Raw genomic sequence first — 24,750 nt, 5'->3', positions numbered from 1 at the left:
CCCAATGGACCCAGCAGCCTCCTACCGAAAACAAGAAATTCTGCAGCTATTGGACATCCAGAGCAACACATCAAATGCTGGAAGAACTTAGTAGGTCATGCAACATTTATGGAAAGGAATAAACAGTTGATGTTTCAGACCTCCTCCTGAAATGTTACAGGATAAAGTCAAACAATAGATGGAAAAAAAATCCTAAAATCTAATTGTTAACACTCTTCGCCTGCAGTGAAAGAGTAATTTCCTACATTCTTCAAGCAGATTATCCAGTCCAAATGGTGAACAATGATATGGGAGGGAATATACTGTATGCTTGGAATCAGAGGGTGTAAGCAAAGTAATAAATGAGTATTTGCATCAGTATTCACTACAGGGCAGTATGTGAACAATAATGGGATTAGTGTGGATCATGATGTTGTGCTGGGGCATTTTGAGATCAGGAAAGAAGTGGTCTTAGGTCTGAAGAGCATCAAAGTGGATGGCCCCAAGTCCTGATGGGATGCATCCCAGCTTATTGAAAGAGAGGTGATTGCTGGAGCCTTGAAAATGTCTGCATCCTCACTAGCAATAGATGAAGTTCTAGAGGAGCGTAGAGTAGCAAATGGCGTTCCTTTGTTTAAGACAGGAAATGAGGATAATTCAAGAATTTATCAGTAAGCCCTATATAAGTGGCATGGAAGCTATTGGATATGATTCTTTGGAATAGGATTTACATGTATTTGGAAAAACATGGCTTCACTAGAGACAGCCAAAACAGCTTTGTGCATGACAGGTCACATCTTACAGGCTTCGAGACTTTTTTGAAGAGGTAACAAAGGGGATTAATGAGGATAGGACAGTGGTTGTTCTCCAAGTGCTTCATGACAACCTCTTCCAGAAGATTAAGAAGTTTCAGAATGGAAATGAGGAGTGATTTCTTTAGCCAGAGAGTGGTGAATCTGTGGCATTATTTGCCACAGGCAGCTGCGGAGGCCAAGTCTTCATGCATATTTAAGGCAGAGTTTGATAGATTCTTGATTGGTCAAGGCATGAAGGGATATGGGGAAAAAGCAGGAGATTGAAGCTGAGAGGTAAACTGAATCAGCCAAAACAAAATGGTGGAGCAAACTCGATGGGTCAAATGGCCTAATTCTGCTCCTATATCTAATTGGCTTGAGAAGTATGTGATCCAGAGTGACTTGGTAATTTGGATTTAGAGTAGGCTTCTCCATAGAAGACAGAAGGTAATGAGGATAGGATGTTATTCTGGCTGGAGGTCAATAACCACTGTTTTTCCATAGGTATCAAAGCTGGGCCTCCGTTTATGATGTATGTAAAACATTTGGATAAACATATAGATGGGTGCATTAGTAAGCTTGCAGACAAGACAAAGAATAATAGAGTTGTGGACAGTGTACAGGGATATTAAAGAATATAGCAGAATAGAAATCAGTTACAGAAATGGACAGAGAAATGGCAGGTGGGATTTAATGGAAACAAATATGAAGTGTCTAATGTAAAAGTAACGCGTACAACACGCTGGAGGAACTCAGCAGGTCAGGCAGCATCTGTGGAAATGAGCAGTCAACGTTTCGGGCCGAGACCTTTCGTCAGGATGTAAAAGTATACAGTTAATGACAGGATCTTTAACAGCATTGATGTATAGAGGGATCGTGGGGTCCAAGTCCACAGCTTACTGAAAGTGGTCACGTAAATCCAACAGGATGGTAAAAAAGGTGAGAGGCATACTTGCCTTAATTAGTTGAAGCATTGAGTTCAATGGTCAGGAAGTCACATTGCAGGGTTATAAAGCTCTGGTTAGGCCGCATCTGGTTCCCACTTTGCAGGAATGACGAGGAGATTTTAGAAAGGGTGCAGAAAAGGTTTACCGGGATGCTGTGTGGATTGGAAAGCATCAGCTGTAAGGAGAGGTTGGACAAACATGGAGTGGTAGAGGCTAAGGGGAGATCTGATAGAAATTCATGAATTATGAGTGACGTACACAGAGTAAATTGCCAGAATCTTTTCCCCAAGGAAGAAATGTTATGTACTTGAGTTCATGCATTTAAGGTGAAAGGGAATAAGTTTAAAGGAGATGTGCAAGGCAAGTTTTATTTTTACCCACAGGGAGTCGTAGGTGCTTGAAATGGGCTTCTGGGTTTATGGAGGAAACAATCAAAAATATTTAAGAGGCTGTTAGATATATGAATATGGAGGGATGTGGATCAAGTACAGGTTGAAGAGAATTAGTTTAATTTTTCATTTTGTTCAGCATTAATATTGTGTACCAAATGGCCTGTTCCTGGCTACACTGTTCTATGTTTAACTCTTTCAGATCAAGTAGTAAATGGTGTTAAAAATGGATACTGTAGGATGAAGCTTGATAAGCACAGAGTGGCTATATCACTGGTTCTGTGAAATAGATTCTATTAGATCAGCCTCCATAAATTGGAGATTTTGATGTTTTCACAATAAAAACTACCACTCCTTGTAGGTATAAATTGAGAAAATTCTTTGTTCATCAAAATAGGTCTAGCTGTTAGCTGCTATCTGAAACCCAAGGAATAACTCTATTATGCTCAAGTTGTTATCGACCTAAAATTACAGTGCCTATAAAAAGTATTCACTCCCCACCCCCGAAAGTTGTCATGTTTTATTTTCTACAACATTGAATCACAGTGTATTTAATTTGGCTTTTTTTTTGTCACTGATCCATACAAAAAAAAAACTCTTTTGTGTCAAAGTGAAAACGGATCTCTAACAAAGTGATCTAAACTAATTATAAATATAAAACACAAAATAATTGATTGCATAAATATTCAACCCCCTCAAGTCAGTATTTAATAGATGCACTTTGGCAGCAGTTACAGTCTTGAGTCTGTGTGGACAGGTCCCTAGAAGCTTTACATATCTGTACACTGCAATTCTTCCTCCATTCTTCTTTAGAAAACTGCTCAAGCTCTGTCAGATTGCATGGGGATCATGAGTGAACAGCCCTTTTCAAGACCAGACAAAAATTCTCAATTGGATTGAGGTCTGAACTCTGACTTGGCCTCTCCAGGATATTAACTTTGATGTTTTTAATCCTTTCCTGTGTATCTTTGGCTTTATGCTTAGGGTCATTGTCTTGCTGGAAAACAAATCTTCCCCCAAGTCACAGTTCACTTGCAGACTGTATCTGGTTATCCTCCAGGACTTCCCCGTATTTTGCTGCATTCATTTTACCCTCTATTTTACAAGCCTTCCAGGGCCTGCTGCAGCAAACCATCCCCACAGCATGATGCAGCCATCAACATATTCATGGTAGGGATGGTGTGTTTTTAATGGTGTACGATGTTTGGCTTATGCCAAACATAGCATTTAGTCCGCTGGCTAAAAAGCTCAATTCTGGTTTTATTAGACCATATAACCTTCTTCCAGCTGACTTCAGCATCCCACATGCCTTCTGGCAAAATCTAGCTGAGATTTCATGGGTTTTTTTCCCCCAACAGTGGCTTTCTCTTTGCCACTCTCCCATAAAACTGTGACTGGTGAATCACCAGGGCAATAGTTGTTGTATGCAGTCTCTACCATCTCAACCATTTGAAACTCGCCAGAATTGTTGTAGGTCTCTTTGTGAACTCTGTCACTAGTTCCCTTCTTGCACGGTTACTCAATTTTTGAGGACAGCCTGTTCTAGGCAGATTTACAGCTGTGCCATATTCTTTCCATTTCTTGATGACTGACTTAACTGTACTCCAAGGGATATTCAGTGACTTGGAAGTTCCCTTGTGTAACACTTGCCCAACAGGCTGGTATATGCCTAGGGGAAAAGGAGATCCAGCCACACACCAACCCACCTCCCATACACACAGGTGCTGTGAGAATCGAGTTTATGCCTCACGCCCGCCCACAGTATCAAACCCACAACAAATACCGTTATGAAATACACTTTAAAGAGTTTACTAAAATTAACAGAGTATTAGGCAATACAATATATATGCAAGGGAAAAAAACAAAAAGGCGCCAACTTATCAAAGTTCAGTCAGTTTAGTGCACATCGTTGGAGCTCAACCATCAACCATTCAACCCCTCGTCGCTTGCCTCCGACCTCCACGTCTAGGACCACGCCCGGTGGTCTTCCGAGCAGTGCAGCGCACGTCCACCTTCCTCGGCGTCTTCCTCCCGGCTCTCCACCAAAAGCCCGCGAAAAACCCCTCCCCCAAGTTCCCAGCCTCACAAGACAAAATAACATTCCCTGTTGGTTAACAAATGAATACAATTACCATATCAACATGTACAACGCAAAACAACTGCGAGAGAAACACTTATCAGACAAAGAAGCATTCTTACTCTTAACAAACCAAAAAACCCATTTTGAGTAACATACACAGGACATTGTACACTTGTATCCATCTCCTGGCTTGTGCTTTTCAATAACCTTTTCGCAGAGTTGTTTGGAGTGTTCTTTTGTCATCATGGTGTAGTTTTTACCAGGATACTGACTCACCAGTAGTTGGAGCTTATAGGTGTATTTTTACTACAACCAATTGATTGAAACACCTTGACTGCACTGTGATCTCCATTTAACTAATTATGTGACAATTGGTAGCACCAGTGATGACTTGGTGTGTTGTATGAAAGGGGGTGAATACTTGTATAATCAATTATTTTGTCTTTTACATTTGTAATTAATTTAGATCTCTTTGTAGAGATGTTTTCACTTTGACACATACAGAGTCTTTTTCTGTTGATCAGTGTCAAAAAAGCTAAATTAAATCCACTGTGATTCAATTTTGTAAACCAATAAAACATGAAAACTTCCAAGGAGTGTGAATACTTTTTAGGGGCACTGCAGATGACACAAAAACATATCTTCTACTAAATCCAAATCAGAGCAAACATGGGGTTTCTCATGTTCTCGTGGAATATACTCTATGTTGTAGCGCCTTCAAAAAGATGCCACCGCCAGACATACCACTGCGTTTACTCTTGGCTTTCAAAAGAGGCTGTAACCTCTGTAGCTCCTTTTCTCAGGCAACTTCCATGCAGTCACTGAGGGCGCAAAAGCAGCCATTTACTTCTCCTTTTCCCACCATCAAATACTACTTTTAACAGAGGGACCAGCTTGCCCTTCTATCAATTCAGTGCTCAGAATACAACTCCTCTACACTACAGAAACCAAACATAGATCGAAGAGCACTACCAGGAGCATCCCTGTTCAGTCTGCAAGGTTAATGTCATCTTCCAGATGCCTCTCAAATTAAGTTAGGCCTCAGTCTAGGTACATTGTAATCCTTGGGACTCAATGGTGGAGGTTAACAATTTCAGGCACAAAGACATTTTGTTTGTGTCAAAGTGGGCCAGTTCTGCTCCAAGGTTATACATTACCTTGATCCCTCCCCTCCCCACTAAGAGAGAGGACCAGTAAATGTTTTGTAAATCAATTTTGACACCAAATTATAAGTGTTACAAAAATATCCCATACAAAAGGGGTACATTTTTAAAATGATTGTAGGAAAGTACAGAGAGGATGTCACGGGTTTTTTTAACAGAAGTGTATATGTGGAATACGCTGTCAGGGATAGCGGTAGAAGCAGTTATATCACGGACAGTTAATAAACTCTTAGATTGGCACATGAATGATAGACAAATGGAGGGCTATCCTGGAGGGAAGGGTTATATTGATACAAAGTAGATTATAAGGCTGGCACCTTATTGTAAGGTAGATTATAAGGTTGAAGGGTAATGTTGCTGTGCTGTAATGTTTTGTGTTCTAAAGGGTTAATAGAACAAAGGTCGTCATCTCCAACACAAATAATTATTCCGCAACAAAAAAAGTGATTTTATTTTATACGTTACTACTATCTATGTTTATTATGCAAAGTGTACATTTATTCCCCATCATTGTATGCCCTAAAGCTTGTCATGTTGATCATTATTTGGTAAGGGTACTACCACAGTATGTACTACAGGTCCTGGAACTTAAACCAGCAAAGAAAGTGGCAAATAGTTGGGTGTTTATCAAGAGAAAAATATGAAAGACAGGATTAATTTTTGCTTGTAAAGATAATGTTGATCAGCAATGATGATTCCATTGAATGCCAAGTGTATAAAATTGGACATGTTCCTGTTGTAAATGCTTGCAGATTAATCAAATTTAAATTCCCAGGTCTGGATCAACAGCACAAATCCCTGGATTACTGTTCTATTTTTCAGTGTCTAGAAAAATTCTTCCTCCAATAATCAAGGATGATTATACTCCTGACTTACGCTAATTTAATACACTGATAAAGTTGCTGCAGATTGTTGATGTTACCAGTTTCTTCTCACTGAGAATCTGGTTAAAGATCAAAACATCATTGCAAGTTACATGTTACATGATGAACACAGGTTAAACTCACCGGGAGGAAAATATTGGGGGAGAAAAATGTGTGGGCAGGGAAACACAGTAAACTAATCAAGCACCATTTTAGGAATGACTGGAAGGAATTAAACTCATACAAACCAAAATTAACTTGACAATTATGTGCTATATTTTCCCCAAACTAGGCTTACTTCTAGTTACTTACTTCTAGCTTACTTCTAGTTTTGACAGTCAGCCTGTAAACCTAATCAGAATTGTGTAATCATATAGTCAGTCCTGAGGGTTGTTATTCAGCCCTTCATGAGTCTGTTAATTTTTTGAAAGAATTTTTAAATTTTCAACCACCTGTTGGCTTTTCTCCAATTACCCCCAAATTAACTTTCAGTTCAGTACTACATGGCTAAAACACTGAAGAGGCCATTCAGTCTACAGAAGGGGTTCCCAACCTGGGGATCCACTGACTCCTTGTTTGATGGTATTGGTCCATGGGAGAAGAAAAATGATCTCTCAAGGGAGACTGAGCCAGCTTATGAGAGTGCAATCGAATTATTCCAACTTCCATTACCTCTCCTCTTAGCCTAGCAAATTTCTTTCAATTAAATACTCAGTGCCAATATCAAATGCAGCCACAATATCCCTCAGGTGCTGTACTCCAGATTCCAACCACATGCTGCTCTTTTGTCAATCACCTTGACTCTGTGTCCTCTGGCATTTGACCTTTCTGCTAATTGGAACATTGCACTTAATGCTGTGATTTTTGATAACTATCAAATTTCACTTCAAACACCTCTGTTCCAAGGAGAGAATAGCTTTGGCTTCCATAGTTCATTCGATAACTAAAATCACTCATTCCTGATATCAATCTAATAAATCTCCTCTGTACCCCTTCTTTGGTTCTTCCTTGTAATCTGGTGTCCAGAACCTTAAACAAAACACTTATTGTACCAAACCAGTGTTTTCCATTAGCTCATCATAACATTCTTGCCTGGTGTCATTTTAAAAGCATATTATCTTAAATTTCTTTTAAACTATTTTTTCAACCTGCCCTATTAATTTCAACCATTTATATACATACACTCACACACAGTAGGAACTATATTAGGTATGCCTATACACCTGCTTACTAATGCAAATATCTAACCAGCCAATCATTACCTATTACCACAATAGGTCAATGGCAGATGCAATCTCAATGGCTCTCCATACAGCTTTTGAATACTTGGACAACACAAACCCCTATGTCAGGATGCTGTTCATCAACTATAGCTCAGCATTTAGTACAATCATTCCCATAATCCTCACTGAGAAATTGCAGAACCTGGGCCTCTGTACCTCCCTCGGCAATTGGATCCTCAATTTCCTAACCGGTAGACCACAATCTCTGCGGATTGGTGATAAAATATCGTCCTCACTGAAGACCAACACTGGCGCACCTCAGGGGTGTATGCTTAGCCCACTGCTCTTCTCTCTACACACAGGTGACTGTGTGGCTAGGCATAGCTCAAATACCATCTACAAATTTGCTGATGATAGAACCATTGTTGGTAAAATCTCAGGTGGTGATGAGAGGGCGTACAGGAGATATACCAACTAGTGGAGTGGTGCCGTAGCAACAATCTGGCACTCAATGTCAGTAAGATGAAAGAGCTGATTGTGGACTTCAGGAAGGGTAAGACGAAGGAACACATACCAATCCTCATGGAGGGATCAGAAGTGGAGAGAGTGAGCAGCTTCAAGTTCCTGGGTGTCAAGATCCCTGAGGATCTAACCTGGTCCCAACATATCAATCTAGTTATAAAGAAGGCAAGACAGCAGCTATACTTCATTAGGAGCTTGAAGAGATTTGGCACGTCAACAAATACAATCAAAAACTTCTATAGTTGTACCGTGGAGAGCATTCTGACAGGCTGCATCACTGTCTAATATGGAGGGGCTACTTACTGCACAGAACCGAAAGAAGCTGCAGAAGGTTGTAAATCTAGTCAGCTCCATCTTGCTACTACCCTACAAAGTACCCAAGACATCTTTAGGGAACAGTGTCCCAGAAAGGCAATGTCCATTATTAAGGAACTCCAGCACCCAGGGCATGCCCTTTTCTCACTGTTACCATCAGGTAGGAGATACAGAAGCCTGAAGGCACAGTCAGTGATTCAGGAACAGCTTCTTCCCCTCTGCCATCCGATTCCTAAATGGACATTGAATCTTTGGACACTACCTCACATTTTAAAAAAAATATACAATATTTCTGTTTTTGCATATTTTTAAAAAATCTATTCAATATACATAATTGATTTACTTGTTTATTATTTTTATTTTTTTTCTCCCTGCTAGATTATGTATTGCATTGAACTGCTGCTAAGTTAACAAATTTTACATCACATGCCTGTAATAATAAACCTGATTCTGATTCTGATGTAGCAGCAACTCAATGCATAAAAGCACATAAACATGGTTAAGAGGTTCAGCTGTTGTTCAAACCAAACATCAGAATGGGGAAGAAATGTGATCAAGGTGATTTTAACTATGGAATGATTGAATTGTTGGGTAGCCCGGAGCTGGGTCCTATTGCAAGGTACAATTCTCTGTTTAGACGATTTAAACGCCAGCCCAGATTGGAGGTGAGGGCCAATTTCACTCCCTCTCTGTAATGTTTAACTCCTCTCTCCAGGATATCGTTGCTGTGCACCATTTGGACAATTTATATGCTGGCCCAGATAGACTGAAAAGACAGGGTGTTGGGATCTGGGCCGAGAGCTGATTTCACTTGTTCTCCACAATGGTCATCTCTATGGCGCTGTGGCTATGAAGACCACTCTGGCTGCTGTGCTATGTGTCTACTAATATGATGAGCTGATAGGCAAGTCTTTGCGCCTACTCAGGCTTCTCTGGGGTTCAGATCTGAGGATTCAATTTTGATTCAGAATGCTGTTGCTTGCTTCAATTGTTTGATTGCTTTGCATTTTTTTCCTTTCTTTTGCGCATTGAGAGTTGCTCTTTGATTTTTATTTTTTTTCTTTAATAGGGTTACTTCGGGTTTCTTGCTTTGTGGCTGCCTGTGAGCAAGCAAATCTCAAAGCTGTATAGTTTATACATTCTTTAATAATAAATGTACTTGAACCTTTGAATGATTGCTGGTGCCAGATGGGGTGGTTTGACTGTCTCAGAAACTGCTGATCTCCTGGGATTTCACACACAACAGTCTCTAGAGTTTACAGAAAATGGTGCAAAAAAACAAAAAACATCCAGCAAGTGGCACTTCTGTGGGTGGAAACCCCCTTTTAATGGGAGAGGTTGATAAAGGGTTAACACTTCGTTAAGAAATAGCAGCCTGTTTTTCTGTAAGAAACCGCTGATGATCAACAGATGTGCTAAGCCATGCTGAGCCATATTTCTTCTTGAAGGAAGCTAGCTAGGGTTTCAGGAAGCTTATCTCCTTGTACACTCCAAGCGTAGAGATAGGACCACTCCAGCCTGTTTCTGTATGTTCTGTCCATTATGCCTATTTTGTAACTTGGCTTTCGGGCCTGTCAGGTAGTGGATGACTTTGACTCCAGCCTGTCTTGTGTGGGAGGTATCTGAACAAATATATTTGTGTTGTAAGGGAATTGTTAGTTAGTTTGGTGGATCGGGCAGGAACAGTCACAGACAGACTGCTCCTGTTTGAGCAACTAACTGAATAAGCCCCGAGTGCTTTGAATAAAGAACCATAGAACATTACAGCACAGAAACAGGCCCTTCAGCCCTTCTTGGCTGTGCCAAACCATTTTTCTGCCTATTCCCACTGACCTGCACCTGAACCATATCCCTCCATACACCTCTCATCTATGTACCTGTCCAAGTTTTTCTTAAATGTTAAAAGTGAGCCCGCATTTACCACTCATCTGGCAGCCCATTCCACACTCCCACCACTCTCTGTGTGAAGAAGCCCCCCCCACCATGTTCCCTTTAAACTTTTCCCCCTTTACCCTTAACCCATGTAAGAGTTTGTACTTATATGGTCTGAGTGACTTTATCCAGATTCAACTTCCACAAGGTCAGAGAATAGCCAGACTGGTTCAAGCTGACAGGAGGGTGGCAGTAACTCAAATAGCCATGCACAACAGTGGTGTGCAAAAGAGCATCCCTAAATGCACAACACGTCAATCCTTAAAGTGGATGGACTACAGCAGCACAGGACTAAGAATTTACACTGAGTGGCCACTTTACTAGGTACAAGAGGTATCTAATAATGTAACCACTGAGTGTACTGTGCATCTCAAGATTGTTCCTATGGCCCTTCTAGAACACATTTCTGCTTTGTTTTAACTACTGTATACAGTATTTGCCCATTAGATCAGTCCAATTTCACTCTGAAATCTCCTCACTGTTGATGGTGCTTATAAGTTTTATAAAGCTCATGTCATGAAGTGTTAAGGAAATTACTGGGGAACACCACTGAGATTATCCCTGGTCCAGACAAAAACAACTACTTGTCTTACCTTTAGTATTTATTCTCTTCTGTTCTGCTACAGATTTCAATTTCATGACTAGCCTAATGTACAACACTTGTGTAAGACAGTTCCTGAGAATTCATCTACATCACAGTAATAGCACTTCCCTCACTGACCATGTTATCTCACTAAAAAAAAACTATCAAGTCAACTGACTGTAACTTGCCTTTTACAAATTCATGATGAAGTTCTTTAATCAATCCAAGTGATTGCTTGCCCTGATCTGGGCAAGTCTGTAATATATGCAATCCTTCAGTAACATAAACTATTCCCATATTCACAGACACTGGCAAAATTATGGGCAACCTCTCTACAATTAAACCACAGCTTCCCTCAGCAAATTATGACCCATCCCACTTGGACCAGGTAGCTCACTACATTAAGTACTTACACTTTAAGTATGATCCCCTTTGTCATTTTTCACTCAGTTTCATAAACACTTCTTTCATTGACACTCTGCAGCATCATTTTCCTTCATAAAGACCAATGTAAAATATTAAGGCCTGTAGCTTTCTTTTGGTCCCAAATTAGCCATATCACCACTCTTACAATAAACAGAGTTCAGATATTTTTAGATTAACTTTAGAATACTTTTTTTTAAAACATTCTTTTCTCCTCTCTCTGGTTCTCTTATATCCTTTTCGCACCGAGTCAGCCTAGCTCTTGGGTGTGTTCTCAACCTCTTCAGAAATTCAGGATCTATGAGAAAGAACTTGGACCAATTCCTTAAAGGTCACCCATTAATCACTGACAATTTTGATTGCCAATCTTCAATTACAATTCACTCGTGTCAGATGTTCTTCCATTCTACTGAAAATAACCATGTTCCCATTTATTTTACATTAGAAAACTCCAATTACTTTTTCTAAAACTTTAGCCTCACGGAAACACTAGCGTTGTTGCCAAAATCTCACCAACTAAACCTCTTCACTTGGCCCCAGCTTATTCCACAAAATCAAATCCAGCAATGCCTCCTCTTCCTTGCCTCCTCATAATGGTGAATCAAATTCTCCTGGCCACACTTCAAAACTTCCTCTCCCTCAGTACCCCTTGGATTCTCCAAGTCTATTTTAGGTCAGTTGAAGTCCCCAGTTATTACCACTCTCTGGTTTTTACAATACTCAATGGTCCTTTGAATACTACCAATACTGTAATAGAGAATATTTTCAATACCCCCACACCTGTACCAACATCCACACTGCTGGCAGCATAGCTCCAGTAAACTTTCAAGTATCCAGTTCTATGCAGTTGAACCAGCACCAAGAACCCAAAGTTCTTCCTGCTGTACTCTCTCTCTCCAACCACATAGCCACCCGTACTATGCAATTTCCATGGTGTTTACTCCATAGAGATTTTTCAGAATTACTTCAGAATGTCTGTAAAGCTGGACTAAACTCTTCAGGTGCTAAGTTCAGAGCTCTTCTGCATCACAGCAAATCTTCAAAGAAAAATGATGACAGTACTAACTTGGTTATGGTGATGGCCTTGTCAGGAAAGAACTGGGTACAGGACAATAAATAAAAAGAGGACGCTGGATCAACTATTGCAGTGCAATTCTTTTGTATTATAAAAATGGGGGTGGAGGAGAGATCTAAGCAACATTGCAACTAAACTATGGGCAGATCTGATTAACCTGGATAGAATATTTTTAAGTATTTATTTCTAAAGCACGTAACAGGCTTTTCCGGCTCTACTAGCCTGCGCCACCCAGTTACACCCATGTAACACCCATGTAACCAATTAACCTGGTCCATCCCTATGCCTTTAGAATGCAAGAAGAAACCGGAACACCCAGAGGAAACCCTTATGGTCGCACAAACTTCTTGGAGGCAGTGGTGGGAATTGAACCCAGGTCACTGGCATTGTAATAGAGTTGTGCTAACCATTACACTACTATGCTGCACCAAGTGAGCAAGTTGCTTCCAGAATTAAAGTGATTAACGACATAGGAGTTGAAGTTACAATAGGTCAAAAGTCAAAAGTTATATAACATTGAGTACAAAAGCATAACCAATGTTTGGAAATGGTGTACAATGTAGATATACATCTCTATTAAGTGCTTAGCACATGCAACACAATAAATCTCTAATTCCACATGTTAAGCTACACATGTATTTACTTTTGGATTTAAAAACCTTCCACTACATAGCTGATGCCTGATCTGCTACAAAAAAATAATCTCATGTCTTCAGAGTTCTGTTGCATCTAATGCCAACCTGCAAAGACTTAACTTGAAAATTTTAAGCATTACAGCATTTGCATTATTAACCCATGTTAAATAAAAAGCAAAAAAAAACTGCAAATGTTGGATAAACTTCAAAAATCTGATCAGCTTTTCATTTGACTCTCTAATGAGAAGTTACTGATTGAAAAATTAACCATTTTTCTCTGCAAAGATGCTGCCTGACCTGCTGAATATCTCCAAATTATTTCCTACCATGAAAAGCTTGCTTCTGTGATTATTGCAAGAATTACACCTTCCACTGGTAATTACATGCACTTAAGAGGCACATCCTACTCATTACATCTATAATATACAGAACATAAAATAAATTTAATTTAAATTTAAAATAAATTTATCACTTCAAAACCACTCTTGAGATTGTGGCATTTTGTTCAAATTGCTACTCAAGTTGGATGTAATACAACAGAAAGACTGAAAGTTTCTGCTGTTATGGTGTATGATCTTCTTTATGTATTAAGGCCACCTCTGACATCTTTGTTGCAAAAGGCAGTTGGGGAAAAATGATAAGAACCATCTGAAGGCAACAGTATGCAATTGGACTGTGTACATAGATACACGAACATGTGTTATATTTCCTGCAATTCAACCTGGTCCCTAGCTGTCTTGGAGCAAGCTGAAAACCAGTGGCAGGTAGTGCATAATGGCCACCCCACTTTAAAAGACTGCTCCAAGACAGTAGTGAAAGCACGTCGGTTTCAACCCACAAGATCATTTTCTATGATAACACAAGTACTCCATCAAAAGCTGCTTCCACTGACATATCTCTTAATTTTAAAATGTCGGATGAATTATACCAACAAGGTATCTTTTGCAATATCTTTTCTTCTGCCCACCCAAACGTCATTAGCATGAAGCACCCCAAAATATGTCACTCATTAGGAGAAGGAAGTCAGGCAGAGGAGACACTTGACATTGATTTTCTCAAGATTCAAAGTCAGGCCCATGATTCTAATAATTGACACCAATAGAAAATATATATAGAAAATATACTGGCTCTAATTTTGACCTTTTCCTTCCTTTTCTTCTACTTCTCAAATCTATAAAGAGAATTCTGATCTCTTACCCTTATGTCATGGGCTGGATGAGCAGTAGTGTTTTTCAATTCCATTCGACACTGACAAGACAAAGTTACCCTGTTTGATTCTTCAGTGGGCTGACGTGCTAGTAAACTTTCAGCAAACTGGCTCCCAATTTAACCTGCTTTTAAAAATGGGGACCTCCTATATCTACTTTGGCAACATTGTCCTTATTCATCCACTAATGACTTACTGATGCAGAAACCACTATCCCTGAAAAGTCAACTCCAGGTATGATTATTATGGCGAAGCAGTTGTTCCACTCCTAAGTTCTGTCCTTCATAATTCTGCTGTACACAAATTATCCAACACCAAATCCTCCATTTCATCATACTTATCCTTGCTAGATACCATTGGAACTCAACATTACTCATTTCAAAAACTTTGCTTCTTATACCAAACCATTTATGGTTCCTACATCTGTAATCTTTTCCATGTCCCTGTATTGATTTATCATTTGAATCATTTTTTAAAAACACTTCCAACCTTAAAACTACCTCACTTAATTCTAGTTTCAAGAAGTGCTTTCTTTTCCAAATCCTTATTTTGCTGCCTCTCCCCACTTCCAAAGACTAAATGGAGCACTGGAGACTACTGCTCCCATTCTAATCTTTGTCTCAACGTGATCTGCTAATATACAATGTCACTGAGCTGTATTTAAAATTAAAAGTATTTTGTACAATGAAGGCTTTGCCTGAAAAATACCCCATGCCTTAATTTTATGCCTAAAAGTGTAGGCGAGTGGTCACCAACCTTTTTAAGCCCAAGATCCCCTACCTCGGCCTCAGTAAAAGGCAAGGTCGACCCCAGATCGATTAGTCACATGCATGTGCACCAGGGCAGAAAAGACCGGAAGTAAAACCCCACAACCCGGAAGTAGAAATAATGTATAAACACCAGGGGTACCCACCCTTTTTTGCACCGCGGACCGGTTTAATACTGACAATATTCTTGAGGACCAGCCGACCGGGGGAGGTTAAACATGAGCGGAACACAGCGATACTTGAAGCAGGTTCCTTATGTCCAGCCTATTCCGCAATTTAGTTTTCGTAGCTCTCGGCACTTAGCTTCTGTCCCGCTTGCTCATGTTTTTTCCACTCTCAAAACTCAGTGGGTTTGTCTTGAAGTACAGGGTGCTTGGACTCAAGGTGTCGAAGCAGTTTTGAGGGCTTCATTGCCTCCTGGCCCGAACTGCAGCCTCCCGCCCGCCCGCCGCCAGCCGCCTTAGCCAGGTGCGGGTGGTCGTGGGTGGGGTGAGAGGACAAGGTCAGGGCCGGAGGTCCCCGTGCCAGGGCTGAGGCAGTCGCAGTCTGGAGAGAGCGACCAACCGAGCAAGGAGTGCAACAGGGCGCGGTGTCCTGGGCAGGCCGCTCCCCGTGTAGGCAGGTAGGATCTATCGACCGACGAAAGTTTGGCTCAGGGGTTTACTTTCAGTAGATTGTAGTGAGGTAGCTGGTCTGCTACTTATGAAATCCTGAGCCCAAATTAGGTAATCTGCGAATACTTTAGCACTAGGTTTCCCACGAACATTCGGTGTGCTAAACAGGTTTAGAGGTGGCGCCCATCTGTTTGTGCTCCAGGCCAGTAGCAACAGCACTTCTCACCGACCGCGCAAGGCCAACCAGTGATGACTGGCGCGAGGGTGTCACTGTGTTTAGGCGACTGATGACCTTGCGTGGGTTCAAGTTCAACAGTGGGCATGAGAGGGAATGAGGAAAAGTGCAGCGGACTCATATTGTTTCCTCGCAGCCCGGTGGTTGGGGACCACTGAATTACACCGTGTAGTGCGGGGGAGCTACACGCATGCACACTGGGCAGAAAGAACGGAACTAAAACCACGCAACCCGGAAACAATCTCTCAACAGTATTTCTTTCTCTTCTTTTTCGGGATCTACTGGGAAAGTCTCAAAGATCAACCAGTCGATCGCGATCGACAGGTTGGCAACCACTAGTGTAGGCAAAAGAAGAAAACAAGAGAACCATCAGCTGGAGAAGAAAGTAAACGTCGTTCCGAGTTCAGTCATTTACAATTACTCTTAAGTTTCATATTACATTTAAAAGAGAAACAAAAAAATTAAGCAAATGAAAATTTGTCCCTCTAAAGATCCTTGCGCAGCCGGTGAGAAGTGCTGTTGCTACTGGCCTGGAGCGCAAGCAGATGGGCGCCACCTCTAAACCTGTTTAGCACACCGAATGTTCGTGGGGAACCTAGTGCTAAAGTATTCGCAGACGACCTAATTCGGGCTCAGGGTTTCATAAGTAGCAGACCAGCTACTTCACTGCAATCTACTGAAAGTAAACCCGAGCCAAACTTTCGTCTGTTGATAGATCCTACCTACCTACAAGGGGAGCGGCCTGCCCAGGGTGCCACGCCCTGTCGCACTCCTTGCTAGGTTGTTTGCTCTCTCCAGGACAGGACCTCGAGTTGAGATTTTTGATTGGAGAAAGGCTAACTTTGAGGAGATGCGAAGGGATTTAGAGAGAGTGGATTGGGTCAAGTTGTTTTACGTTTTATGTAATAGAGAAATGGAGATCATTTAAGGGTGAAATTATGAGGGTACAGAATCATTATGTTCCTGTTAGGTTGAAAGGAAAGGTTAAAGGTTTGAAAGCACCATGGTTTTCAAGGGATATTAGAAATTTGGTTCAGAAAAAAAGGGATGACTACAATAGATATAGGCAGCATGGAGTAAAGGAATTGCTCGAGGAATATAAAGAATGTAAAAGGAATCTTAAGAAAGAGATTAGAAAAGCTAAAAGAAGATACGAGGTTGGTTTGGCAAATAAGGTGAAAGTAAATCTGAAAGGTTTCTACAGTTATATTAAAAGCAAGAGGATAGTGAGGGATAAAATTGGCCCCTTGGAGAATCAGAGTGGTCAGCTATGTGTGGAGTCGAGGGAGATGGGAGAGATTTTGAACGATTTCTTCTCTTCGGTATTCACTAAGGAGAAGGATATTAAATTGTGTAAAGTGTGGGAAACAAGTAAGGAAGTTATGGAACCTATGACAATTAAAGAGGTGGAAGTACTGGCGCTTTTAAGAAATTTAAAAGTGGATAAATCTCCGGGTCCTGACAAGATATTCCCCAGGACCGTGAGGGAAGTTTGTGTAGAAATAGCAGGAGCTCTGACGGAGATCTTTCAGATGTCATTAGAAACGGGGATTGTGACGGAGGGTTGGCGTATTGCTCATGTGGTTCCATTGTTTAAAAAGGGTTCTAGAAGTAGGCCTAGCAATTATAGACCTGTCAGTTTGACATCAGTGGTGGGTAAATTAATGGAAAGTATTCTTAGAGATAGTATTAATAATTATCTGGATAGACAGGATCTGATTAGGAGTAGCCAGCATGGATTTGTGCGTGGAAGGTCATGTTTGACAAACCTTATTGAATTTTTTGAAGAAGTTACGAGGAATGTTGACGAGGGTAAGGCAGTGGATGTAGTCTATATGGACTTCAGCAAAGCCTTTGACAAAGTTCCACATGGAAGGTTAGTTAAGAAGGTTCAGTCGTTAGGTATTAATGCTGGAGTAATAAAATGGATTCAACAGTGGCCAGATGGGAGATGCCAGAGAGCAGTGGTGGATAATTGTTTATCGGGATGGAGGCTGGTGACTAGTGGGGTGCTTCAGGGATCTGTTTTGGGCCCAATGTTGTTTGTAATATACATAAATGATCTGGATGATGGGGTGGTAAATCGGATTAGTAAGTATGCCGATGATACTAAGGTAGGAGGTGTTGTGGATAATGAGGTGGGCTTTCAAAGCTTGCAGGGAGATTTATGCCGGTTAGAAAAATGGGCTGAACTTTGGCAGATGGAGTTTAATGCTGAGAAGTGTGAGGTTCTACATTTTGGCAGGAATAATCCAAATAGAACATACAGGGTAAATGATAGGGCATTGAGGAATGCAGAGGAACAGAGAGATCTAGGAATAACAGTGCATAGTTCCCTGAAGGTGGAGTCTCATGTAGATAGGGTGGTGAAGAAGGCTTTTGGAACGCTGGCCTTTATAAATCAAAGCGTTGAGTACAGAAGTTGGGATGTAATGTTAAAACTGTACAAGGTATTGGTAAGGCCAAATTTGGAATATTGTGTGCAGTTCTGGTCACCGAATTATAGGAAAGATATCAATAAATTAGACAGAGTGCAGAGACGATTTACTAGGATGTTACCTGGGTTTCAGCACTTAAGTTACAGAGAAAGGTTGAACAAGTTAGGTCTCTATTCATTGGAGCGTAGAAGGTTGAGGGGGGATTTGATCGAGGTATTTAAAATTTTGAGAGGGATAGATAGAGTTGACGTGAATAGGCTATTTCCATTGAGAGTAGGGGAGATTCAAACGAGAGAACATGATTTGAGAGTTAGGGGGCAGAAGTTTAAGGGAAACACGAGGGGGTATTTCTTTACTCAGAGAGTGATAGCTGTGTGGAATGAGCTTCCTGTAGAAGTAGTAGAGGCTAGTTCAGTTGTGTCATTTAAGGTAAAATTGGATAGGTATATGGACAGGAAAGGAGTGGAGAGTTATGGGCTGAGTGCGGGTAGGTGGGACTAGGTGAGATTAAGAGTTCGGCACAGACTAGGAGGGCCGAGATGGCCTGTTTCCGTGCTGTGATTGTTATATGGATTGTTATATGGTTAAAGATAGAGTTTAGTTTCTACTTACCAGTGATGGTCCCCGTCTCTTTTTGATTCACATTCATGGATTTATTTTCTGGCATTACTTGTCCAAAGGCATCTTGAAAAATTCCCTCTTGGAAGATTCCCCCACCATCCAAACAGATTGAATATATTGACGAAATGATTCAATGCTTGAGGAGGATTACACATATTATCCCATACAATATTTAGTATTGCAGAGTGGATTTTCATTTGAAGTCTATTGGCGTTCACATCTCATTCAGTTAAGATGAAATTAAGGAAACTGTTAAAAGCTGGGCTGATGACTTGCAAAAAACAAAATCAAGAGAGAGAATACTCATGATGTGCTGTTTTCAAATGCAACCTGCAGCAAAAACAAAAAACAAATTGCATTTAGCATGACTCATGACTGATTTAGCATGACATCAACATTGTTAGCAATGAAGCTCATGAATTTAGACTTACAGGTGGACAATATAATGAGGCCACGACATCTTACAATATGTCCTCGAGCCAGTATGCGTGACATCAGAATTACATTGCACTAACGTCAAAAATAATTGTTGCTTTTGTGGTGGAGCTACAATTCCACCACAAAATTACACTTAGGAATCAATCATCTTACAAAGTCTGTAAGATGGAAGAGGCCAACTAAGAAGTTTTTGCCTCTACATTACAGTGCATGCAGACCTCAACTCAAGGAATAAAAGGTAACAAGATACAGTGAAGACAAGCAACCGAACAGTAGCACCATGACAGCAGCTCATTAAAGTTTGTAATGTGTATCATAAAGTGGGAGCATTGTCTTATTTGACTGGAGAGGCACTTAAGGGGAAGGAAAAAAATCTAGCCAATGGCACCATAATAAAGTTGGGATTAAGAAAGTGGTGCCACTGAGAAAGTATGATAAGTAGGATCCAAACTAAAAAAGGATGATAGCCTCCAAAGAATTATCTAAACTGTATGCAAATTGGCAAAGACAAAATTTACATTTCTCTACCTGAATATATGCAGCATGCACAAAGAGATAAACAAATCGAACACACAAATGGGAGTGATTTGATCACCTGCACAAGGCTATCATTGCAAGATGACCATGGTTAAGATCCAGAAAAAAAATTAAGCTGCAGATGCTGGAAATCGTAAAAACAAAGTGGTGGAAACAGTCAGAAGTTCTGGCAGTATTAATGGAAAGAAAAACAGTTAACATAGCAGGTTTAAGACCCCTCCTCAGACAACACTTTTTACCTTTCCATGAATACTGATTGGGCCTGCCATTTGTTTTGAACATTCTCTATTTTATTCTGAGAACTAATTAATCTAGGACACTTAACGCCTTGGGAGGGAAGAAAAATGAGGTGAAGTAGTCCTGTCAAACCAACAGATCACTGCAAAAGTGAGAAATTATCTTGTCTCAGCAGGTTAAGATGCAGAATCAATTTGAGGGAGAAAAGGAAAAGCAAGAGAAGGAAGTCACTGGTGGTAGCCTTTATGCAATAATTACACAGGAACAAAGATAGAAATAGCTAAAAAAAAACTAGAGAATGAGTTTGAAAGATGCTTGATAAACATTGCACATTATGACATATCTGTGGATATTTTGTACTGAGAAGTTTGGTTACGACATTTCTGCCAATGATATTGGCTCTTACTGAAAGCCCCAACATCTGCTCATGCACATGCAAATCCAAAAGCTTCTCAAAATGTACACTGAGGATGACTCCCTGCCAAATTTGCTTTGCAAAGCTAACTTAAGCTTTGATAGCACTTTGTGTACTAGACAACTATCAATAAGCTTTACACAAATGTAACTGGCACATGTGCTGGGATTGGCATTAATTTACAACTAAAATGTCAGATGTAAAACAAGGCTTACCCTGTCTCTCCAGAACATGCTTCCTCTGGTGTATCAGATGGCAATAGATAGGAAATTAGATAGAGGCTATTTTGCAACAATCACTTTTAGAAAGAAGTATCTATTTAAATAATTTCTATGAGGCAATGCAAATAAGAATCATAACTCTAGCAGGTTTCAGTGAGTATGGGAATATTTTCCCAGAAAAAGACGCCATTAGCCGAGGGTAGATTTACAATACGAGCTCTGTGCGTTAATTCAATGTCAGACACTTAGCAGTAGCTGATGGACGAGTTAGTCAATTACCTCTATTTTAAAGGTGTTAAATGAGTTTTTATTTTTATATAAACAAGGAGTCTGTTTGTTTTTTTAGTTAAGCAGATGGGCCATGGCAGCTGCAAGTTCCTCTTTGTCAGTTCCCTGAACTACCTACATCACAGCAATATTATAGTACACTGGGAATTGATCAAGAGTAAATGATTATTTTTTATTTAGATTATTTCAGCGAAGGTCTAAGAGCATGATGCAATCTACCTCCTGTCCTCTTGATATTTCTCCCAGCAGGATAGATGCTATTTATAATATCTGTAATTAAATGCAAAAGAGGAACAGAAGATGCTTAGTCAATGATTCGTCACCATGTTTCAGAAATCACACAGATAATGAAACCTTCTCCATGAAACTTGGTGTGCTTTTCAAACTAATAGTAAGTATTCTGCCACACACACAAGATTTGCAGAGAGGTGTATTATTTTTGCAGAAAGGTACCAAGCTACAATAAATAAATTTGAATAGTTAATATTACACATTTTTACCATTAATGATTTCATGTTTATTTCACTGGAAGCTAATGTATCTGTTGACTTAACTTTCTCCCATAACCAAGGATTCCATAACCACCCAATTTTGAACACAAACCAAATCTAAACACTTCAAACAAAACAAAAATAAAAAATGAAAAATTCCAAGTCTCCAGTGGCTTGTGGTAATGAAGACAATGATGAAATTTGAAAATGAAACTTGACAGCACTGCAAACATCAGAGAAAGCACTTCAAGGTGAGTGACAAATAGATGCACTGACATACAAGAGAAAATTTTACACAGAAAAGTAAAAGAGAGAAAAGCACAAGTAAAGATAATACAAGGCAAATGGCACAATTTTAAAAAGGAAAGCTAAAAGTTTAAGCACCCCAACCATTGCAGATGGCAGGACAACAGCATATAGGATCCTGAACAGAAACATAGAATGAAAAAGACAAGATGTGATGCTAGACCTAAATAAAACAAAGAAAAATATGCAGTTACAACATTATGCATTTATTTTTAAACTGTCTTAAAAGACACTCAACATGTCATTTGACCAAAAAAGTTGCATGTAACAGAATATCATAACCATGAAATGCATTCATTGTTACTCATATATTTGAAAATTTTATTAAAATAAACAGCAGCACAGAGCCTTACAAAATGAGACTTCAAGTTCAATTATCATTCAACTATACCTGAATATTGCAAATGAAACTGTTCCACACAGACCAAGATAACAATAACACACTCAGTTCAAAGTTAAACCCTTGTACACACTCATCCCCGGCCACATTATCTAGGGCAACACTCAAGTGCAATACCCAAACTCAAGGTTCTGTGTCCTTTCTACGGTGTAAAAGAAGAGAAATGGGGAAGCCTTCTTTGCGCCCTTGATAAACATTCAATTTTTGAATTAACATCTTTAAAATTTTATTTAACTCATTTCCTTTAACAAGAATGTGCTTCAATGTGCTTTTTAAGATATCCTGAGAAAGTGAAAAATTACACAAATGCAAGTTTTACATTTCTGTATTTAGCTATGAACCTGCGGCAGCAACTAATCTAACTGGTGGTCATATTAAAAGCATGCATTATCTCCCACTTATCATGTATTAGACAGCTTAGAGATAGGAATAACTGTTGAAGTTAACAGCTAACTCAGTTAATTAACTATATTATATCACATTTGAAAATTGATTTCAAAATATTACACATGTTTGATCAGCTATTCTTAGGTTGCAAAAGAACCCAAGTAAAATGCCCAGCACGTGGAAGTGCAGCTCATGTACACTGTGCTCAGATGCACATGTTCAGTAGATCACTTGCCCACAATCAGGCATTCCACTATCATTAAATTTTGCTCATTTTCAATTGAATAAAGTCAGATGAACTCCCAGGTGTTCTGACTGACTAAAACTGAGACACACAGAAGCTATAATTGGGAAATTAATTGTCTTTATTCACACAGCAAACCTCCAGGAAAGGGAGAGTCCAAGAGAATCCAAGAGAATCTCACTCTCCTGATACAATGTTTTACACTCTTCAACACAAAGAAAACAATAAACAACTAACTACACTTTTAGTTGCTATGATCACCTACTTAACTTTAACATTTGGAATATAGTCAGGTACATTTACAGAATTACCCACAATCATTCAGAATGCTCACAAGCCAGAGCCCTGGAGGTTCCGTAGGGGCTAGATCAATGACTTTCAAATCGGGTGACCCAGGAAGGTACAAGAGGTCTAGGTATGAGCTCTGGAAAGTGACTTCACATATGAAGTGGCAATTCTGGACCAAACTTGCAACAAAGAAGGATGTGCAGTAACTGTGGTGAGGGTTGAATGCCATCACCTCATACAAAGCAAAAACGGCATAAATGACAATAATACCTTATTTAAGTTTGCTGGCAATTCCACTGTTGTTGTTCGAATCAAAGGTGGTAATGAATCAGCATACAAGGAGTTGAAATCTGGCTGAAAGGTGCCACAACAAAAACCTGTCACTCAATGTCAGCAAAACCAAAGAGCTAATTATTAACTATAGGAGGAGTAAACTGGAACTCTATGAACCAGACCTCACCAGGGATCAAAGGTGGAGAGGGTCAGCAACTATAAAAATTCCTCTGTGTAATCATTTCAAAGGACTATCCTGAGTCCAACGTGTAACTGCCATTACAAAGAAGGTGTGGCAGTACTCCTACGTTATTAGAAGTTTGCATAGATTCAGCATGTCTTCTAAAACTTTGACAAACTTCTGTAGGTGCATGGTGTAGAGTATACTGACTAGTTGCATCATAGCCTGGTATGGAAACGCCGCTGCCCTTGAAGGGAAAAGCCTACAAAAAGTAATGGAGACAGCCTAGTCGATCAAGGTAAAGCTGTCCCCACCATCTACAAGAAACAAAGGAATGTCATCTCAGGAAGCAGCATCCATCATCAAGGACCCTCACCATGCAAGCCATGCTCTCTTCTCACTGCTGCCATCAGGAAGGTGGTACAGGAGCCTCAAGTCCACACCCCCAGGTTTAGAACAATTATTACTCCTGAACCATCAGGCTCTTGAACCAGAGAGGAAAATTTCACTCAACCCAACACTGAACTGATTCCACAACGTCTAAACTCACTGAAGAGGGGCCTACCAATCAGATTTAATATTTATTGCTTAAGTATTTATTTTTTCTGGGTTTTTGTATTTGTACAGTTTGTTGATTTTTGCACTTTAGTTGCTTGTCCATATTTGTGTGTGGCTTTTCATTGATTCTACTGTATTTCTTTGTACTTACTATGAATGCCCACAAGAAAATGAACCTCAGGGTAGTATAACAATAAAGTTACTTTGAACCTTGAACAAAGATTTTGCTTCCAGATGAGCTCATTGCCTTTTATGTGCGCTTTGACAGACAAAACAAGCGGTACCTTCATGAGCTCCCACAGTTCCCAATGACCGTGTGAATACAGTCTTTGAGGTTGGCACAAGAATATCCTTCAGGAGGGTGAACTGCAGAAACATCTGACCCAGATGGTGTATCTGACCAAGTACTGAAGACCTGTGCTAATTAACTGGTTGGAGTGTTTACTTTATCCTCTTGCTTTAGCAATCCAAGGCACCAACAGCTTCAAGCAGGCTCCAAACATACCCAAGGATAACATGGTAACCTACCTGAATGACTATCATCCATTGTGATGAAGTCCTTTGAGAGGATAATCATGAAGCATATTAACTCCTGCCTGAGGAGTGATTTGGATCCACTCCAATTTGCCCACCAAAGCAACAGATCAACAACAGATGCTATTTCAACTGGTTCTTCGCTCA

General features: G+C 40.0%; 1 protein-coding gene across 5 annotated transcripts in view; it reads right to left on the bottom strand.

The window, feature by feature from the left end:
• trak2 (trafficking protein, kinesin binding 2) overlaps positions 1-24,750 on the bottom strand; it is a 106,294-nt gene that overhangs the window by 56,627 nt on the left and 24,917 nt on the right. For 2 of the 5 annotated variants that reach the window (XM_059967257.1, XM_059967258.1), the window contains exons 2-3: positions 21,161-21,211; positions 18,797-19,135 (exon numbers count right to left, since the gene is read on the bottom strand). The exons of 1 other annotated variant lie outside the window; for it this stretch is intronic. In XM_059967257.1, coding sequence (XP_059823240.1) covers positions 18,797-18,851 — 55 coding nt within the window. In that variant the 5' untranslated portion in view covers positions 18,852-19,135; positions 21,161-21,211. The remainder of the gene's footprint in view (positions 1-18,796; positions 19,136-21,160; positions 21,212-24,750) is intronic. 2 more of the 5 variants (XM_059967256.1, XM_059967255.1) reach the window with 1 other exon arrangement.

The sequence above is a fragment of the Hypanus sabinus genome, chromosome 4, assembly GCF_030144855.1.
Source record: "Hypanus sabinus isolate sHypSab1 chromosome 4, sHypSab1.hap1, whole genome shotgun sequence".
Taxonomy (NCBI): Eukaryota; Metazoa; Chordata; class Chondrichthyes; order Myliobatiformes; family Dasyatidae; genus Hypanus; species Hypanus sabinus.
Note: the sequence above shows the minus strand (reverse complement) of the source record. Positions and strands in the feature narration are given on the sequence as shown.